The 19568-nt window shown below is 47.1% G+C and overlaps 1 protein-coding gene across 4 annotated transcripts in view; it reads left to right on the forward strand.

Moving 5' to 3' along the window:
- Nucleotides 1-19568, forward strand: part of gse1 (Gse1 coiled-coil protein) — a 192882-nt gene that overhangs the window by 154782 nt on the left and 18532 nt on the right. For all 4 annotated transcript variants that reach the window (XM_037789400.1, XM_037789390.1, XM_037789417.1 and 1 more), the window contains 2 exons: nt 7909-8106; nt 16386-16594. In XM_037789400.1, coding sequence (XP_037645328.1) covers nt 7909-8106; nt 16386-16594 — 407 coding nt within the window. The remainder of the gene's footprint in view (nt 1-7908; nt 8107-16385; nt 16595-19568) is intronic.

Below are 19568 nucleotides of genomic sequence, written 5' to 3' on the forward strand. Positions count from 1 at the left end.
TTAACAGACAGAGGAAATGGCGCTGTTGGGGTGGGTGAGTCGTCGGATGCAGGGAGGAGGAGAGGAGAGAAAATCATCTCAGCTCGTGCCTACCCTCAAGACACAATCTGCTTCTCTGTGGCTGTATGTGTTGGAGAATAAAAGAGAGGAAGGTGAAGATAGGGAGAGAGATGCCGGCTGGTCTTTTGAAATCTCTGTGTTGTTGTTGCAAGCTGCTGGCAGGCAGTTTTTTTGTTGAGAGAGGGAAGGAGGGGGGGAGGGGGGGTTCGGAGGAGAGGATGAGAAGTAGGAGGTGAGGGATGAATAATAAGGTGTGCGCCCACATGCACATGCACATACACAGCCGTATCATTTAAAGCCACACAAGGTAAAAGACAGGAAGACTGCTCTCTTTGCTCTTTGCACAGAGGTGTGTGTGGTTGTGTGTGTGTGTTGAAGACAGTGATGGCGAGCCAGGTCAGAGGGAGATGTACTCTGTTCTCTGCTGTAGCTCCATAATGGAGGCCTGCTGTATAATGACAGCTCAGACACAGGCAATACTCCCAGTCTCTCTCTCTCTCTCTCTCTGTCGGCTTCTTGATTGATCTCTTGCTCTCTCTCTCTCTCTCTCTCTCTCTCTCTCTCTCTCTCTCTGCCTCCCATGTTTCTCTTTGTCTCCCTTTTCTTTTCCCCCTCCTTTCTTCTTCTCTCTCTCTCATTTACCAGTGGAATTGTCGCCTTTGATTCTGCCACTCTGCAGCCACTGTGCCGCTGTCTCAGGATTTCTCTGATATTAGGATTTCTCTTTGGTATGGAGTGAAAGAGATGGCACGCATGCGCGCAGACGTGCACCCGCCGCAGGTGTGTGCGTGTGCGAACACACACATACACACATACACATCCGTTCTACAGAGCCTGAGGGTAGATTGCTCTGACATCTCATCTCAGAAGTCAAACAAACCTGGAACTACTAGAGCAGGTTTATCCTGCTGTGCTCCTGGATACTGTGTATGTGTGTGTGTGTGCGTGTGTGTGCATGCGTGCGCATGCGTGCGCAGGTTTATGTGTTTTCAAGACAGAGATCATGACATGCATCTATTTACACTTTATGTTGAAGCCCTAGCATTCATGTGTATGAGCTTTTACGGCTGCTCTTGAGGGTTAGGTTCCTGCTCTCTGGTTCGACCTACATGAACTACCTTTACTTTGTTTTTTGGAGTGCCTGCCGGTCCAGCTTGAAGATCATCTTTTGTTCTTTTATCACAACGTCAAAGGCTGCTTATGGGTACAGTACTTGAGTGATATTTTTAAACACTATATCACACACATGTTGATTTTGTCAGCCACAGAGTTTTGTTTCCTGCTGTCAATGCCGTCAGTACTAGGTGTAATTTTTTTAAGCTCACTTAAGGGTGAAGCACTCATGATGTGGCTGTGGTAGTGGCTATTATGCTCATATTACATCCTGTTTTGCTAGGTTGGTTTCATCCACGTTGCTGGTATTTTAGGCACCCTTATTATATCATCTCTATCTTTTGTGAAAAGTTTCCTTCATGCTGAACTTCTTACATCCTTTTCATCCCCCTGTCAGCACATCTTTAGCCAGCTAACAAGTCAGTCAACCATTCATGATGACATGTACTCACCAAGCCGACTCTAAATTTCTCCCGTATCTGTGTCTCAGCTACTCATTCTGTGTAATTTCAGCAGGGTGGATGTTTGAACCTGTGTCCTCTGGTTGAAGTATGCTCTCCCACTGAGTCATGCGTCCATTTTTGAATACCTGCGCTGTGCTATCATGAGCAGCTGAGATCAGAGCTTGTGATCTGAGCAATAAGGGGGTTTCCTATTATCTACGACGAGATGTCATGGTTAAAGGTGTTGCTTATCTTGATGATGAGTGTCACCTTCAGCTCTTCACCTAACCAGTTCAGTCCACCTCTTGTTTACTATTCATCCCTGCGGTATTTAAAACTGGTCTCCTGACGGACAAAAAAAATCAGTCGTTTGCTATTCAAATTGAGCTGAACTTCCTGTAGCTTCTTGACAATAAAAGCCTTCCAGTAGGTTGTAGGTGAACACGGTTTAATGTGAAGCAGTAGTAAATGTTTGTTTTGTTTTACGCTCTGATAGTACAGAAAAGAAGAAGATGATCAGGAAACAGCGAGGGTGCAATTTGTTAAAGGAAAGTAACAACAGGAATGTAGGAGTGGAACAAAACACCTAACCGCAGAGGCTGTGTTACACCGGTGCTACAAAAGTATTCAAAGCTGAGCACAGCAAGACTTTTAGAAATGGTGCTTTAGTCGCCTGCCTGACCACACATGTTGAGCCAACCAGTTTATTACAGTGACATATTTATTGCTCATTTGAGGGCAGACACTGACCGGCTTGGCTCTGTTCCTAAGCAGCACCACAATATTGTGGCATCGCTAAAGTGTGCTATACCAAGCCACTGGAAAAGAGGCATCTGCTGCCCCAGTGAAGCAAAGCATGAATACACAGAGTAGGCAGGCGGTACAGTTCCAGTCCATGCTGCGTTGGACTTGACCGAGCCAGGTTGGTGGCTGGATCAGATAGATGGGCCAGCAGCACGGCCCTGCTAGTTTTAACGAGCTGATAGGCAAATCCCTTCCTGGTTAAAGATTAACCACTCGCTAGAGCTGCCACTGCATTATCTCCCTGCTGGCCGGGGCATACAGGAGCCAAGAGGATTTATTTTATATGCGTGCGTGTGTGTGAGTGTGTGTGTGTGTGTGTGTGTGTGTGTGTGTGTGTGAGTGAGAGAGTAATCTGCATTCCAACCAGCAAAAGGGTGGAACTGTGTGTGTCAGTGTGTTTGTTTGACTATGGGAGTTAGTGATCGGCTTTGCTCCCAGCGGGGTGTTAAAACGGTGTGTTTACTGTATGCCATTTAGCAGTCAATCTGCTCTGTGTATGTGTGTGTATATGTGTGTGTGTGTATGGGCGGGATCATGTTTGTGTGTGGTTTGTTGTAATCTACATTCCTTTTCTTTCAGGGCTTTGTTTTGTTTTCCCTTAGGGCGTAACGGCATTCAAAGGGTTAATTGCATCAGGAAGCTTGGTGTGTAACAGACTCCTTTTAACCCCTTAGGTTGTCGGCAAAAGTGTTTTAATGTTTGCTACGGTGCCAACAGGTCTAATTTATTCATATGTATTAAGACTTTTGCATTACGGCTCTAAACCTTGCAAGTAGATGCGGCCTTTGTCCTTTCTAATAATCCACAGCAGTATCATTTAAAATCTATTTTCCTTTTGTGTATCCCTGGATTAAAGGGCTGTGACATGTGCTGTTTCATCTACAGAGGACTCCCTCTGATTAACTGGGAGACAATGCCATCTGCTGGATGTTTGAAGAACGTAGAGCCTGAAATACCGAGCAAGTGTGTTGTAACTGAGTGATGCTAAGAGTTGCAGGCAGGCTCACTTATCTGGAAATTTACAAGACATTACTCATCCTGGGTTGCTTAGATCATGCTATTCATCATTACTTCATCTGAAAAGAGAGCCTTGACTTATGTGGCTTGTGTTTTCTGATTTAGAAAAGAAAAAGTGGAATCAGAGAGCTCTCTTTTGTTAGACCATGCACACCTACGTAACCTTAATACTATCATTGATTTCCACTTAATCCTGCTGTGCATGTTTTAATCTTCAGTGCCTTGAAGTAGTAAGTGTTTAACCATCCTGTGGTTGAACTGGTAAGCCATTAGCTTTCAGAGGTTAGCGTACTGCTAGTAAAGCTGCTCTTCTCTTTTTGTATGTTTTGGGCATCGTTGCCTCTTATTGGAGAGACAGTGGAGGGTTAACAGGAAATGACAGCAGAGAAATGGAGGGTGACATGCAACAAAGAAGGGATGTGATGGTGAGGAAATTTTGCCACCGGTTAATAAACTTGTGCCAACACCGGTGTTACTGTTTACACCGGACATTCTACAAGAAAAGATGACGGTCAATATATGTAGAGCGCTTACTTTGATCTTTACCGTCGGATGGCTGCGTGTCTGACCTCTCCGGTAGAGCTTTCCCTGTGGGGCTGTAGGTTTCCACCCGGCGCCGCTGTGACCGCTCCGTCCTCCGCCATCGTCTTGTCTGTCAACTCTCTCTTGTCCTGTGTGTGAAATCTGACACTTTCACTTTTAGTTTGTAGCGTCCGTCGTCTGACTATGTATTGATAACACAGCACTGATACACGAAAATGAACTAAATGGGATTTATTTCTATAAAGAAGCAAAACGGCGGTGTGCCTGAACACTGTGTAACACTCGTAAAACACCGACTACCACGGCGAGCCTACAACAAAGTTGGTCAACCCCTCGCCGACCAGGACGCCTCATGAGCTACAACTGTATTTCTGAGTACCAGCAGAGGGTGACTGAACAAGCATTATTTTTGGGAAAGCTATGTTAGCACCTGCAACCCCTTCGGCCCCAACCCTGGCATAGTTTTTATATATGTTATTGTATGGTTTGATGCTGTGGTTGCTTCATACAAGCTTCTTCAGACAGGCAAGATCAACATCAAAGAGGCACTCTGAGAGTGATCCTCGTGATGCTAGACAGGAAGAGAGGGACAAAGACGGAGGAGAGTGTGGCGGTCCTGTGTTTCCTCAGGGGAGTCCTGAGGAACAGAAAGGAGCTTTGTCGAGAGGTGGCCTTTGGCACAATGCTGGCCACCGTGCAGCTTTACCCCAAAGATAATCTCTCTCCCTGTCAACGCTCTCGCTCCCTTGCTGTTCTGAGAAAAAGCAGCGAGTGACGGAAGGAGGAAATGACTAAAGAAACGACTCATTCACACCCCTGCAATGACAGCAGGATGGACAGAGGGGAAGTCAAACCCACGCTTTTACCCTTTTCCTGAGCCCTCCACCTCCGACAGCTATTACGCATTTGTCTCCTCCACCCTGATAAGAACCCCTCGTAATTGTAGTGCATGTTTTTTTTTGCGTGTAGCCTGTGTGATTGTACGTTTTTGTTATTCCTTGTTGACTTCCTTGTTTGTATGATATGGTAAAGGTTTATTTAGAGAGATTGTATTTCATTACCTTTTTGTTTGGGATGTGGTTGCACACTTAAATTTTTCTTGATGAGCATCTTCAGTTGTTACAGAACAATTATGCTATTAAAGCAAATTGAATTGAATTGAGGCAGATATTCTACCACAAAAGGTTTTCTCTCTCTATGCTGTCGGGCTTGACACAGGCCAGGACATGTCCTCTTTCTTTCTCTTTCCTTCTCTCTTTCTTTTTGTGTCTCAAGAAGGGAAGGGCGCCTCACATATTTAACCTACCCCCCCATCCATCTATATACACATGCACACATACATACACACTGCCTGTCGCTCCCCAGCAATGGGGTCAGATGTTGTGACCGGCTGAGCACTCTCCCCTCCTCCTCCTCCTCCTCTTCCTCCTCAGCAGCTCCTCTCCTCTTCTCCTCTCCCCTCCCCCTCCTCCCGCCCGCCTTGGCAGGGCATGCATGCCTGTGTCTGTTATCTACAAATGACTGAGGAATTATAGGTTGAGAGGGGAGGAGGAGGAGGAGTGAGGGAGAGTGTGAGAAGGGAGGGCTGGAGGGGAGGAGAGGGTGGTGGGTGAGGTCATGTGACATCGCAGCAGCTGCTAGGCTAAGAATTTCTGTTTTCTCACTTAGAGAGAGAGAGAGAGAGAGGGAGCTAGAGCAAGGAGGGGAGAGATAGGCAGCGTGTGTGGTGTGTTGCTTTGTTAGATAAGCTCTAAACGGTCTTTGTGAGCGGCAGCGAGAGAGACAGGAAGGCAGGCAGGCAGGGAGGGAGAGAGAGAGGGTGGACGGGCGAGAGGAGATAGATAGACGGAGAGCAAGAGAGAGGGGAGCAGGAAGATGGTGTGTGTCCTGTCGGTGGCTGCCGGTGTGTGCTGGGCTGGGCTCAACGTGAAGATGCAGCCATGGGGGATCCAGGCGGCTCCACTCCTTTGTGCAGTAAGGAGCTTCGGCCACGCTTTTAATCTATGAGGGAGTTGGGGGGGGTCACGAACTGCTGCCAGACCTCCGGATATGTGTTTGTATTTGTCAAGCTTGTCTGTCTCTTCTTTCACTGTGTTACTCACATGTGTGCACTGTGGTTTTCTGTGTGTGGTTGATACAGGCTTTAAATACAGCGTGCTCGTTCTCTATAGTATGGTGAAAAAAAAGTTCCTTGTGTATTTCTTTGAGTCGCCTCTCGGACTTTTTCTGACTTTCTCTAGAGAAAGAGGGAGGAGCAGTAGTGTCTTGACAAAGTCACGTTACTGGACTGGGGCAGTTAGTGTGTGTGTGTGTGTGTGTGTTGTCTCTCAATGGCGTAGTGTGTGTTGCAGACAGTAGTCATTGTTGATCCCGTTATTAATTGTGTGCCGGGTTCATTTTGAGTGCACTGGGTAACTGGGAGGTTACAGGCAGGACAACTCGAGAGGTGTTGGGAATGTTCACTCTCTCATGCCTGACTTGCCGCTGTGTGTGTGTCCACTCAAACAAAACACACACACACACACACACACACACGCACGCACACACACTTGGTGCTGTGCCTCTGGTCTCCTCTCAGGAGGCAACATGATCTTTTTATAGCCCTCTCAGCCTCCGGGGTAAACCCAGATATAACTCCTACTTATCTAATTGTGCTATTGATATACTGTTAGTAAGCAGCTTTTATTTCAGCGAGAATGTCTTTGTCTTAGAAGTCGTTGTTTTAGCTGGAAGTTTACTTTGAGTGTTGATTTAAGGAGGACTCTGAACAATCCCCGGAGTGAGTGTGTGTGTGTGTTTTGATGTAACGGTTAATACCTCTGCCGCACACAAACTAGTCTGAGTTTACACTGTTCTCTGAGCCAACCTTAATGTGTGTGTGTGTTTTGCCCAAGCACGTAGCGCTATCACACGCCATTCTGGCATTTAGGGATTCCACTGACCGAGGGGCTGTCAACACGGTGTCACCTTTCAACACACACACATACACAGGAAGGAAAGGGACAGCCGTCTCAACCCTCCTCACCCTCTCTCCGCCTCCAACCACCACAAAGGTCTTATAAATATGAGGCTTGAAAGAGACATGACACAAAAAAAAACACCATTTTCACTTTCTGTTGAGTAAAGATCTCTTTACAAGGTAGCATTTACGTTTATTTTTTGGGGGTTGAACTGAAGGTTTTCTTTTACACTCTGTAAGTCTCTACTCTGTAAAAAAATCCTAAGATTCATTCAAAACTCATTGTCTAAATTTAAAAAATATCCAGCTGGCAGTATTTTAAACATCACAGCTTATTTCCTCTTACAGTGTTGACATAATTCTCTTCCTTCCTGATTAGAGAAGGGTCTTAGTAGCACCTCCCTGGCAGCATTAATTGGATAAAGCGCAATATAAAAAGGACACTTTTTCTTAAGTGATAGTTATGTGAGGGAGCCAACGAGTTGCTAATTTGTCACGTTTTAACAGGGAAGGCAATGGTTGTGTTTACGCTGAATTTGTTAACATCTACGCTACTATAATATACTGACACTAAGAAATAAAGTCACCCTAGTAGTGTTGGAGCATACCCAGTAGTGGTGTTGTGTAAACTCTGTGCCAATGGACCTCCGGCAGACACCCAGCCAGACTGGAGCTCTTTGAGCACGGGAAGGGTGACCTGCCCTCCTAACCTCTCACCTCTGACCCTACAACCAAAGCCCCTCAGCCCCAGCTGTCACAAACAGATACCCAGCACCACACTCTGCCCCGACTGTCTCTGTGTCCAAGGAAACAGCTATGCGCTTCACTTGGTCTTTGCATATTTCTTGCAGTATATGCGTTTATATAGGACTGAAGGTTTTTAATGACTCAAGTGTTTTGTTGGTTCTTCTTGGATGCAATATTGATTATAAAAACTTTCTCATTCTCCTCCCTTTTGTCCATTTATAGGCATGAGCCATGAGCCAAAGTCACCATCGTTAGGAATGATCTCCACGGCGACCCGTACCACGGCGACGGTCAGCCCCCTCACCCCGTCGCCTCTCAACGGCTCCATCGTAGCCAATGGAAGCCCCGCTACCCAGTCTGCTCACTCTGGATTTGCTGCAGCCCTCCGTAAACTGGCAAAACAGGCTGAAGAACCTCGAGGTAAAGCCACACAGCCGGTGACATTCATGACACTGTCAAGTATAAGTCTGCTGGATGGCAGCATTTAGGCCGTATAATTAGTATGTGATTAAGTATAGGCACAGTTGTGTTCTCAACATCTGGCTTGACTTAAACATTGCTGTCTCAACTTTGTAAAACAAACTGTAACAAATAAATACATATATTTACCTTTGCTGAATTGTTTTAAAATAATAAACACTGGCAACTTGATAAAACATCTTTAAAATTAACAGGAATTGCATTTAAGTGTAAACCTTTTTAATGCAATTGGTCAAAACTTAAACAATAATAAAAAATCCAGTATATATAGTATATAAACATAGAATTAAATTGAATAGTTTGGCACTATTGTCATGGATATCCGATCCAGCTATTTAAGTCAGTATCGGCCCGATATCCGATCTGGTATCGGTGCATCCTTAGCTTCTACTGTACACGCTCATTAGCAATGAAATTTAGTGTTTTAACCAATTTTAGAATTAATTTACAGGTTATGGCTCTCAGATTGGTTTTGTATTGTCTCGTATGTTTTAGTCTTAATGTATGACTGCAGGAGTATATAGGCTTTACCATGTGGCTATTTCACATGTACTATTTATTTATTGAATTCACAGAGAAAATGCTAAATCGTGATATATATCATTATCGAGATATGAAATGACCTCTCTTGTGATAGAAGATTTTGGACACATCGCCCAGCCCGACATCCAGCCCCCTGATCCTTACTTGCAAACCTGATGGATTAGGTGTTCTGTACTTCCTGTACTCTGTATGTGTGTTGTTGTACATTCGGTCTTGTTTGTATCTGTGTGTGGGAGGGGTGGTGTCATATATGTGTGTGTGTGCACTGTGCCATGTTCCCTGGCCGGTTTGTGTAGCTGAGTGCAGAACTGCTAATAGCTATGGGATGATATCCACACAGGATTGAATTAGTTGGTGTCCCTGGAGATACTGGGACGAAGAGGAGCCACTCTAGCTGACCCACTTAATGTGCTGTGTGTGAGTGCACGAACGCTCGGGTGTGCTTGTCAATGTGTGCATGATGGTGTTATAATTCCCCTTCATACATTTGTCCTTGTCAGTGTCTACATACACACACACGTGAAACATGCCATAGAACTCTCAGAGCTCCATCCTGTGGTTGTAAGAATATGAAATAAGCATCAGGTGGTTGAATTAGTGGTCATTAACTCATACGACCTTAAGTCAGAAATCCTGAACTATCCCTTTAAAGGGTCAGTGTGTAACAATTAGGGGGATCAATTGACAGAAGTGTAATATTATATTAGTCGATAACATTACTCACTGCCGTCGCCGCCGCTCTCTATTGCTTCACCACTCACTTCCCACGTACACACACACTCTACGCGCTGGCTCTGCTCCGAATGACCTACGCTACTCTCACAACAACTGGCTCTAGAGAGGGGCATTCGCGTTTTTGCGTTGGCCACCGTAGCTCTCCTACACGCCTGGCAAAGGGAAGAGGCTTCAGTTGGTTGCAGTCTCAACCTCACTGCTAGATACCGCCAGATCCTACACACTGTTCCTTTAAAATTGGGGACACACCAACCCGACATCAAAGAACTAGTGTTGACGAAGGCCGCCCGTTGAGTCGCCTCACATCGCGTTTGTCTTGGCCAAACAGTTTAACTCGAACACACCACAGAGACGACAGCTGACGGCCAGTTAGCTCGTACATTCTGCGCCTGCGATAGATGAAATAACTCTCCACACCAGCAGGCGGAGGTAGTCTGTATTTGTCATTCAAAAAAGGAAACCGGAAGGCTGAGGACGGCGTATATACAAGCCGTTATTATGATACATACCTGAAATAAAGCGGCGTTTGCCGACCATTTTCACACCACTCTCACTCACCACTTTGCTTCATTCCAGATGGCCATGTTGTTGTGAAAATATCCGTGTATTGAAATGAACAGATGAGATGAAGATGAAAAATGAGAAGAGCCTTCTGTGTTTTTCCTCTTGACTTTACTCGGTGGCATGCTTTCCTCACATCCGTTTCGCTTCTCGTGCACTGATTCATTTAAACTGAACAGCCAATTAGAGTGATTTTTCTCACCGACGGGCACCGCCGCTGTTTCAACATGCTGAATTGCCGAAAAACTTCCAACACGGGCAGACTAGAGCCGACGAATGCTCGCGGACAGCTCCAAACTGTTCGACGGCCGATCATCGGCTTGGTGTGGGAGGGCCTTAAGGCTGAAATAAGCTTGTATAGGTGCTCAGGGAGGGGGTTGTGGGTTTTTGGTTTCTTCTTTTTCCCCTTTATATTTGGTAAATACAAAACTGGTCTCTAATACAAATGTATTTGCAAATATTTTTCAAACCCATGTGCCCAGTGTCTCTTAATTACACATACATAAACATAAAAACAAGCGCACAAAGCAGAATCTACACAGGAGAGCCTCAGTAGGAAGTTTATTGAGGGTGTGTACATGTGTGAGTGTGTGTACATGTGTGTGTCTGATGGCTTGGCTCCGGAGAGGCCCAGCTACCCCAGCTGTCCACCCTTGCTCTGGCTCTTAAATCAGATGGTCCCCTCCTTCCTGGCTGTCCCTGGACACCTTGCTCCCCAGCCCACTGCAGCCTGGGACCCAGAACCCTGCAAATGATTTATTACCCCCACAGAGAGAGAGAGAGAGAGGGAGACAGAGAGAGAGCTCAGCCCCAACCTCTCCTCACCTCTCTCTCAATCCTTCTCCCCTTCATCTCTCTTCACTCCCTCAACCCTACATGCCAGCCTGATTACTTTCTCACTCTGTCTCTCTCAAATAGAAAAGTCCACTACTCAGTCCCGCCTTTTCATTCTATCGCGGACTCACCTTTTTTTATTGGATTTTTTTCCCTCTTATCTTTGTTGCTCGTCCCCTTTTGTGTCAGTTTGCGGCTGGAGAACACAAGGATTGCGTTCTCTTAGTCATGTTTTTTTAATACCTCAGCTTTTTATTTTTATTGTGGTGCGAGGTGAGAATACGTGCGCGCTGTTCTATTTGTAATTCACAATCTACTGAGGCAGAGAGCTCCTGTCTGTGTCAGACAAACAGGCACCAGATCCTGTCTGATTAAGCTCCACCACCTTTTTATTAAAAGCACAAAAAAGCCCCTTTGTTATTTTTGAAGCCTGCTGACTGTGCTGCCCGGCTGGTGTAGGCAGTGATGTGTGGGTGAGTCAGGCATCAGGAGCAGAGTTGCCCCTGTTGCTCCGGGGTGGGCAGAGGCATCTAGCCCCTGGAGCTCCAGTCACCTCTCTGTCTGCAGAGCCTGTATTTATAGGCAACACACACACCCAAACACCCCCACACATGCAAACAGTTGTCTTTGCAACTGTGTAAGCCTTGTGATTTCTTAGCATGCTGCAGCCTGCTGTCCTTTCATTAGCTACTTTGACTCAACCTCTCTTTCTTTCTCTCTCTCTCTCTGTCTGTCTCTCTCACCCTCTGGTTCATGCTTTGAGGTGAGTAGTGCAGTATATATGAGGTGCCATGACTCAGTGTCCTAAGGCCTAGAGGAATTAGTTAGGTTTGAGTACTAGTATCACTGCCACCGGCGGCTGCTGAACTGATTTAAGACCCTGAGCACGGCTGCTGTTTATACACCCAGCCATACGCACACACACACACACACACACACACACACACACACAGACACATACATTGTCACTTGTCTGTGGCGAGTATAATGAATAGCTCTGTGTACTGAGTGCTGCGCTGAAGAGGGGAGGTGATGGATAATGAGTATCAGAGCAGCGTAAAGGACACACTCTCATCCCATGTACACTCGCATGGACACACACGGTAGCACTCACATGTGTGCGCAAACACACAACACACACAGATAACGCACCGCCTCAAAAAGGCAGGCCTGCTGATATCTGATTAATTAGGCAGACCTGGGTTTAATCCTCTCAGTTGTTTCTTCTTGCACACTCTCAGACACACACGCACACACAAACACACACACACACACCACCAGAATGTCATCATGACTGCGTTCATACCAACCGTACTGCCTGGAGAGAGAATGAAGAGCGGGAGAATAAAGGTGTACAAGATAGATGGACCGAATTGGCTGGAAAAAAGAGGAATTGGAAGTAATTAGTCGATTTGTGAAAGCCTGTGGTGTTTGTCAGATTGTGAGTATCTGTACATGTACGTGTTTGTGCGTTTGTGTATGTGTGTGGCCGGAGGCTCCCCTTTTTTCTGGGAGCCCAGAGCATGCTGGGACGTCGGGGCAGTGTGTCTCTGACCTCTCCATCTGGAGCCTGCCTGGGGCTCACACAGCCTCGCTCTGCTTAGTGTGTGTGTGTGTGTTTCTTGAAGGCGAAACCCTTCAGGCTGTGACTGTCCCTGAAACACTCACAAACAAGCTCATTTGTTTCCCCTCTCTCTCTCTCTCTCTCTCCATATGCAGCAACCTTACACCTCACATGACTCTGTTCAGTAGCAAAGCAGCATTTAAGCATAATATACAGTTTGTACAGTCAGCAGAAGGCACAGAGGATTGCTCCTCTTATTTCCATCCGCCATCTTGTACCGTCTTTCTTTCCCTCGCTGGCACAGCAACACACACAGTGTGCTTCTCCCCTCCCCCACTCAGTGATGCAGATTACAGGCTTTGTGTTGTGTTGTCAGTGCATGGCCAAGACTGTAGTAGCAGGTGTGTGTGGTGTTTGTGTGCATCAGTGGTTATTGTGTGTCTGTAAGTGTGGGGATGTTTGTGTGTGTGTGTGTGTGTGTGTGTGTTAGAGTGCATGTGTTGAGGCTTGTGCTGCTGGTGGGGTGGCATATGGATGCAGGGTTGGCTGGGCACTGCTATGCACACCAGGTGTGAAATGGACTGTTTAATTAAGTGCTGATGTTGTTGTAATGCATGCTGGGAGGGAGGCGGGTGGAGGAAGGGATGTGGGGTGGGGTGGGTGTGTTGGCGGGGTGGAGGAGAGCACCTTCTGCCTGGCAGGGCTATGCATGACTGTTTTGGTCGACGAGGAGGTGGTGGCAGAAGATTGGTAGGGGCCATTTGGCAGCATTTCTGTGTAGTGTTGTCTTCCTATCAAGGCTTACTGATCCAGTGGGATTCACTGCTATAGCTGCTGGACTCTCCCATTGAATGAAACAGCCTGCCGAAGAGCTGTGGTGGCTTTTTGATTGGGTCAGTGGCTGAACTAAAAGGTGTCGTCTATGCAGGGACACTTGGCCACAGCCTCTGACCACAGCTTGGTTTGTTTGTTTGTTGCTGCTGTTGGTTGTATCTTTTGTGTGTGTGTGTGTGTGTGTGTGCGCATGTGTGGCTCTGCTTGAGCGGTCAAGTGTGGAGGCAGTCTGGGAGAGTGGGACTGGTAATAGAGGAGGCGATAGAGAAAGGAGCTTCACATTAATCACACACAGCTTGGGACTGAGACAGCGCTTGCTTTCTTTCTCTCTTTTCTTTGCTCTTTCCTTCTGTCTCTACCTCTTCTGTCCCTGTCTCTCTTTCTCTCTGTGCCCCCCCCCCCCCCCCCCCCCCCCCCCTCACCGCACACACACCCCTACACACCATGAAAGGGACAATCAGTACAGCTAATGAAGTGCAGGTTGATAGCTGATGAGCCTATTTTAGACTCTGGGGACGAAGGCTGTGCTTCACTCCTCCTCTGCCTCCTCTAGCTCCATACAGGACCAGCATGTATGGCCATCTTCTCCCTGTATAGATGGAAGGGGAGGAGCATATGACAGAAATGACACCAGCTTGGTGCCACTCACATGCCTCATATATGATTTTTCTCATATTAGATGGCACCATCGTGTGAGGGAGGGGTGAAAAAAGGGATTTGTATGGAAATTGGAGCAGGGGGTTTGAAAATGGACAAGAGGAAATCTTGGAGGAGGTGATGGAGGCTTGATGAAGGAAAGAGGCTTATTGACACACACATGACCTCCTGTGGTTTAAACAGGAAGATAAAGGGAAGCATGCAAACATGTAACCACTCTCTCAGACATCTCCCATGAGCCCTCACCGGCTGTAAGTATTGTAAATGTGTTTATGAAAATTGTGCGTTGAGTCTGACAGATCTACGTCTGGTTGGCAGGCACCCCTGTTTGAAGAACAGAAGGAAAAGGAATTAACGTGTATGAAGAGGTGGTTGGTAGGTGGTGGTGGTTGCGTGGGGTGTTGTTAAAGAGGAGGAGGAATAATAGCTGTTTGTATTTTGTGTGCGCGTATACGTGGCGAGGAAGGACGCCTAGATGCGAGCACAGATTCTGCAAGCTGCAAGAAGAGAATGAAGCCGTTGGTAGACGGCCCTTGTCTCTTTTATTTCCTTCTTCGCCTCACCTGCTTCTCTTCCTGCTCTTAATTATTTAGTCTGCCCTGCCTCTTCTCCAGTCTGCTTTGCCTCTACATGGAAAAGGAGGAGGAAGAGGAGGAGATGGGAAGAGAGGGGGGGCTGAGAGAAATAGATGGAGTAGAGGTCTGTTGCTTAGCAGTCCTCTCCTCTCTGCCTCTTCCCTCCCTCTAGCCTTATTTGTTCCCCCATCCTTGTGTATGCATGTTGTGAGTGTGTGTCTGTGTGTGGTGAGTGAATAGGCTGTGACACTAGAGCTGTATTAAGTGTAGCTCCATTCCCCAGGCTGAGTGGGCTGCTATTGATTGGCCTAGTCTTGCACGGGAGAGTAATGGCTCTCCGAGGTGAGGGGGGGAGGATTAGGCCACTAATTGCCATTGTGCAGACAAGATATGCCTCACCCCCTCCAACCCCCTCTCTGTATCCCCCACCCCGTGCCTGCCACCCACTCACCCATCTGCACCCCTTATCTCTCTGCTTTCCTCTCCTCTCCATCTCTCGCCTCACCTTGCACCTCTTTTGCACTCTCACTTGCTTTTTTTCACCTCCCCCCCCCCCACATCTCCTATCATTTTTCATGTCTCACCTCACATGTATCATCACCACCTTTTCACTCACACATAGATTTTCAGATTTTCTCTAGACCGTCACCTCACCGCCAGCGCCATTATTGATTCTTTCCATTAGTTAGAATGAGGTGTTTAAAATCAGTCAATATCCTGACTGCACCTACCATAAGCTGACGTTGTCTGTTAGGTTATGTTGCCACGGAAACCAAACCAGGAAAGAAATGGCGGTTGGGTATGAGAGATCTGTGGTTTTTGCTCTGATGGTGATAATTGGAGAGGAAGTAGACCTGAAACTGGCCCGAGGTTTCAGCTGCTGTGGTTGCATGTAAGCACGTTTATGCACAACAGCACGCTACCTGCACAAGCACACACACACACACACACATACACACACACACATAAGAGCACATCTCCTACTGTCCTTGCTGCAGCGCCGAAGTGTGTGTCCCATTGAGAGGGTTGTGACCCAGTTTGACTGTGTAATGCTGCTCTCACTGTGAGCGGAGGAAACCTACAGCACAGTAAAATGTCAGGAGAAGAGGCGGAGGCTGGGGGAAGAAGAGAGGAAAATGGGAGGAAACATACACACAGGTTAAAACACAGGAAAAATGAAGAAAAGAAGGGAAGACAGAAAAATATAAAAAGACAGAAGGGAAAGAGACGGTTGAGAAGAACAGAAGGTGTAGCCTGTATGGGGGGAGGTAAACATGTAAGGCTGGAAAGATGAAATTGCAGTGATTAACGCATGTGAATGTGAGCATATCATATGAGAGCTTTGGAACTAGAGAGAGAGAGAGAGAGAGAGCGAGAGAGAAAGCGAGATGTGTGGAAAGCGAGGCATGTGACCAGACCGTGACCCTGCGCTACAGGGTTTCCCTGGAGGGCTTTGTTAATGTGGCACAGCTACAGCGCAGCAGAGGAGCTCATTGGGCCAGCTTTTCACCACCTGCTGTGTGTGTGTGTGTGTGTGTGTGTGTGTGTGCAGTGGATGGGGGAGTTCTGTGTGTGGCTGCAAACGCCACTGACTGTATATACATTCAGGATGGCTGTTCACTCCCAAGCAGTGTGCTCTTGTGGTGTGTGTGTGTGTCAAGGCTGTGTGACTCTCACAGGGCTGCTCATCCTGATCACTGTCACTTCATAATAGGGGCCTAGGGCCATCCATCTGGCCCTCTGTGTGTGCACATTATTTGTTGCTATTGTAGTTCTGCAACCCCATTTTATTCAGGGGCTATAGGATCTCACTGTTGTTACATTTGCGTTTTTATTAATAGAGCAAAACACAGACTATTAGCTCGTGTTCTTTCTTTCACTGTACTCATGTCTTTTTTGTCTTCGTCTTTCTCCAGCTGCGTCCTCCATCAGCAGTGAGTCCTCTCCAGTGTCCTCCCCGGCCACCAACCACAGCTCTCCAGTCAGTACACCCAAAAGGGGTCCCCTTGGTCAAGGGCCGGTCCTGGTTCCCCCAGCGGGCCACAGCGTGCCAAACACTCCACCTGTAGTCACCATTGCTCCAACAAAGACTAGCAACGGCCTCTGGAGGAGCGAGGGACGCCAGGTAAAACCACATTCAAACACCCTTCACACTGACCTTGAGCGTGCTCTCTTACCTCCCTTTTTTTACCTTCAGTTGCTCTTTCTGAAGTCTCAGATTGTTAAGGTGTATTTTCTCTCTTTTTAATTTCCTTAAAGCGACAAAAATGTTCTCATTCTTCAGCTTCCTTGCCAGCACAAGCACGCACACAGACAGGCTCTAGAGGGATTAATAGATTTTGTAGATAGCCTGTAACCCATAGTGTGGCAGTACAGTACGTATTTGACATATGTACATGTGACATAGCTGGCAGGTCTGTGAATGTCTGCTTCCCTCAAAACCTCCCCTCACCTCCCCGTCAACTACCCCCCCTTGGCTCCATGCGTTAAACAATGCCAGCTGCCACTGGGACGTCGAGGTGACAGCCTCAACGGCAGCTAACATCTGTGCTCCTCCGGCCCCCCTCCCACTTAGCCCTCTTGCCCTTGGCCCAGCCCCTCCCGAGTCCCCAGCCTTTAGCCTCATAAGCCCCACCTCCAGTCTCAACCTCTTCACTCAAGCAGTCAAGTGCATCCTCCGCCTCGTCACCCCGACACCCGCGCTCTGTTACGTAGTGGGGGAGAGAGAGAGAGAGAGATAGAGAGAGAGAGAGAGGGAGAGCTGCTTGCTTTGATAAGGCGTGGATTATGGATTATGGCCTTGCTTTAAGCCTTCTTATCTCAGCTCAGGGCTAATTTTCGAGGCCAAGCGCACAGTTACGAACAGCACTCGGCAACATGCGGAAACTCTCTCCGAGACACTTTAACAGTTCCCCGGAGACAGAGAGAAGGGGGATAGCGAAGGGTGAGCGAGGAGGTCAGCCAGCCAGCAATGTGTGGTAGCATTCAGGCTATTGTCCTCTCCCCTTGGACAACCCCCCCCCACCTCCCTGACCCTCACCCTCTGTGGCTATAGCTTTTACGAAATGACCCTTTCCCGCAGTTCAAGGGTCAACCACAGCTGGGAGGGGCTGGAGAGACAGGGAATCTCTTCCGATGATGTCACCCGTTTTGCCATTCCTTCAGTTTAGCACGTTTCCAAGAGCAGAAAAAGAAATAAAGAGTCACAAACACCCTCTGTGCACGTGTTCGGATGCTTTTGCACAGTGGTTGTGTGTGTTTGTGTGTGTGTGTGTAAGAGGTCAAGCTCAAATTGAAAAGGTCGTGTCACTGGGTTTGTGGTGCCTCCAGCAGTGCGGGGCCACCCAGCCAAAGAATGAGGAGGTTAAGGGAGGTGATGTGGACAAGAGGTTGGGATGAGGGGGCAGAGGTCGGTGGGGACAGCAGCGGGGATGCGTCACGAAAGCTGGCGTCATAGCATCTCCCCTATTTCTGCGGTGCCGCTTCAGCGAGCACATATAACTCTGCTCACAAAGAGCCTTGGGGTCGTAAAGGACACACACATACAAACACGCCATCAAAATGTCCCTCTTAAACAAAGATGATACTGTCTGGTGCTTTGCTTCACTTGCTAATCACTGATCAGGAAGGATGCATCAGAGAAGAAGGGTCGATCCTCTGACACTCTTCCCTTTGCTCTCGTCTCCCTTTATATCTACAATTATCATTCAAGTTTTATGCCAAATTTGCTTTTGGGCAAGATAAATTTGTGCCATTTCATGACCAACTTGTGTTTTCCAAAGGTGTTGTGTTGTAGTTGCACACAGAGGCAGGAGTATGTTCTCTGGATCCTCTGTAAAGCGTCCAAGAGAAGCTTGTTTGTTGCCGTGTGTACATTTGTGCATGTCCTGGTTTCTTGTGTGTTAGAAGGGTTGACTGGTGTCTCTCTGGCTGAGATACGTCTGTCTTTCAGAGGGGGAGGGGGGCGGGTGATAGGCAAGGCAGCGAGGGAGGAAGGGAGGGCTTGGTGCGTTGGCATTTTGCTTTAATGACTGCAGGAGTCTGCTCCCGCTGCTGCCTGTAATTGCTTTTTAATTGGCAATTTGGATTCATGGCTCCATCTGAGAGGCGTAAACGAGCGCTCTACAATGCGCAGGGTCTCCCACCCTCAGTGGGGGTTACAGGGGCCTGGCTCACACAGAGGAAGATGGCTGTTAATGGATGTCTCTTTGAGTCTGAGTGCTTGTATTTGTGCTCTGTACTTTGTATATGGCGTGGTGCTGGTGAATAGTGTGTGTTATATAGAAGGCTGTTTTTTGGCAGGTGGTGAAAGGTCGTAGTGGGATGGCTGGTTGGATGTGTGACTAAGGTGCCTCTCTAATGGGGATGGAAGGTTCTATCTTTGTGGTGTATGTGCTTTTTCAAGGTGCTGCTGACCTGTTGCACCCACACCTTTTGCATGTTTTTCTACAGGCGTGCATTCATACACGCATGGACAGAGTAGACACACAAACAGGGACTGAGCTCAAGCAACAAAGATGTGCATGACAGCCATATATACACATTCTCACTTACAACAAGGTTTCTACGTTCCTTTTTGTTCTTCATCTCACATTTAAAGAGGGGCTTTCTGTTTTTCAGCGACAAAATGTATCGTAAAAGCAGGAAGCAGAAGCCAGTCAGTTGTGAAATTGCAGCTGCACCACCATGATTTGTTGTTTTACAGGCATCTTTGTTCCATCCTCTTAGGATGGGATTTCTGTGAAATTTGCTGGAAAGGAACATTTGATTCAATTTTAGTGATAATTTGTATCTGGCAGTTGCACAGATTGACAGTTATTGAGTCATGTCCATGATTATGAAACCATGCCCCTGTCACACACAAGCTCTGTGATGATGCAGGATATTGAACACAGTCTCAACCCACATTTGATTCATAACAACTTATGGTCACCAGATAAATACCAGATAGTCAACAACACTTATAAATAGATTATGAACAGACCGTGCATGATTTTATTAGCAGAGAAGGTCTTCATGTTGTGATGCCATCAAAAGTGGTCAGTGTAGTGTTGTTTGGTTTAACTATAGCATTGATTTTCTTATTTGGTCCCTTTCCG

Source organism: Sebastes umbrosus, chromosome 2 (assembly GCF_015220745.1).
Source record: "Sebastes umbrosus isolate fSebUmb1 chromosome 2, fSebUmb1.pri, whole genome shotgun sequence".
Taxonomy (NCBI): Eukaryota; Metazoa; Chordata; class Actinopteri; order Perciformes; family Sebastidae; genus Sebastes; species Sebastes umbrosus.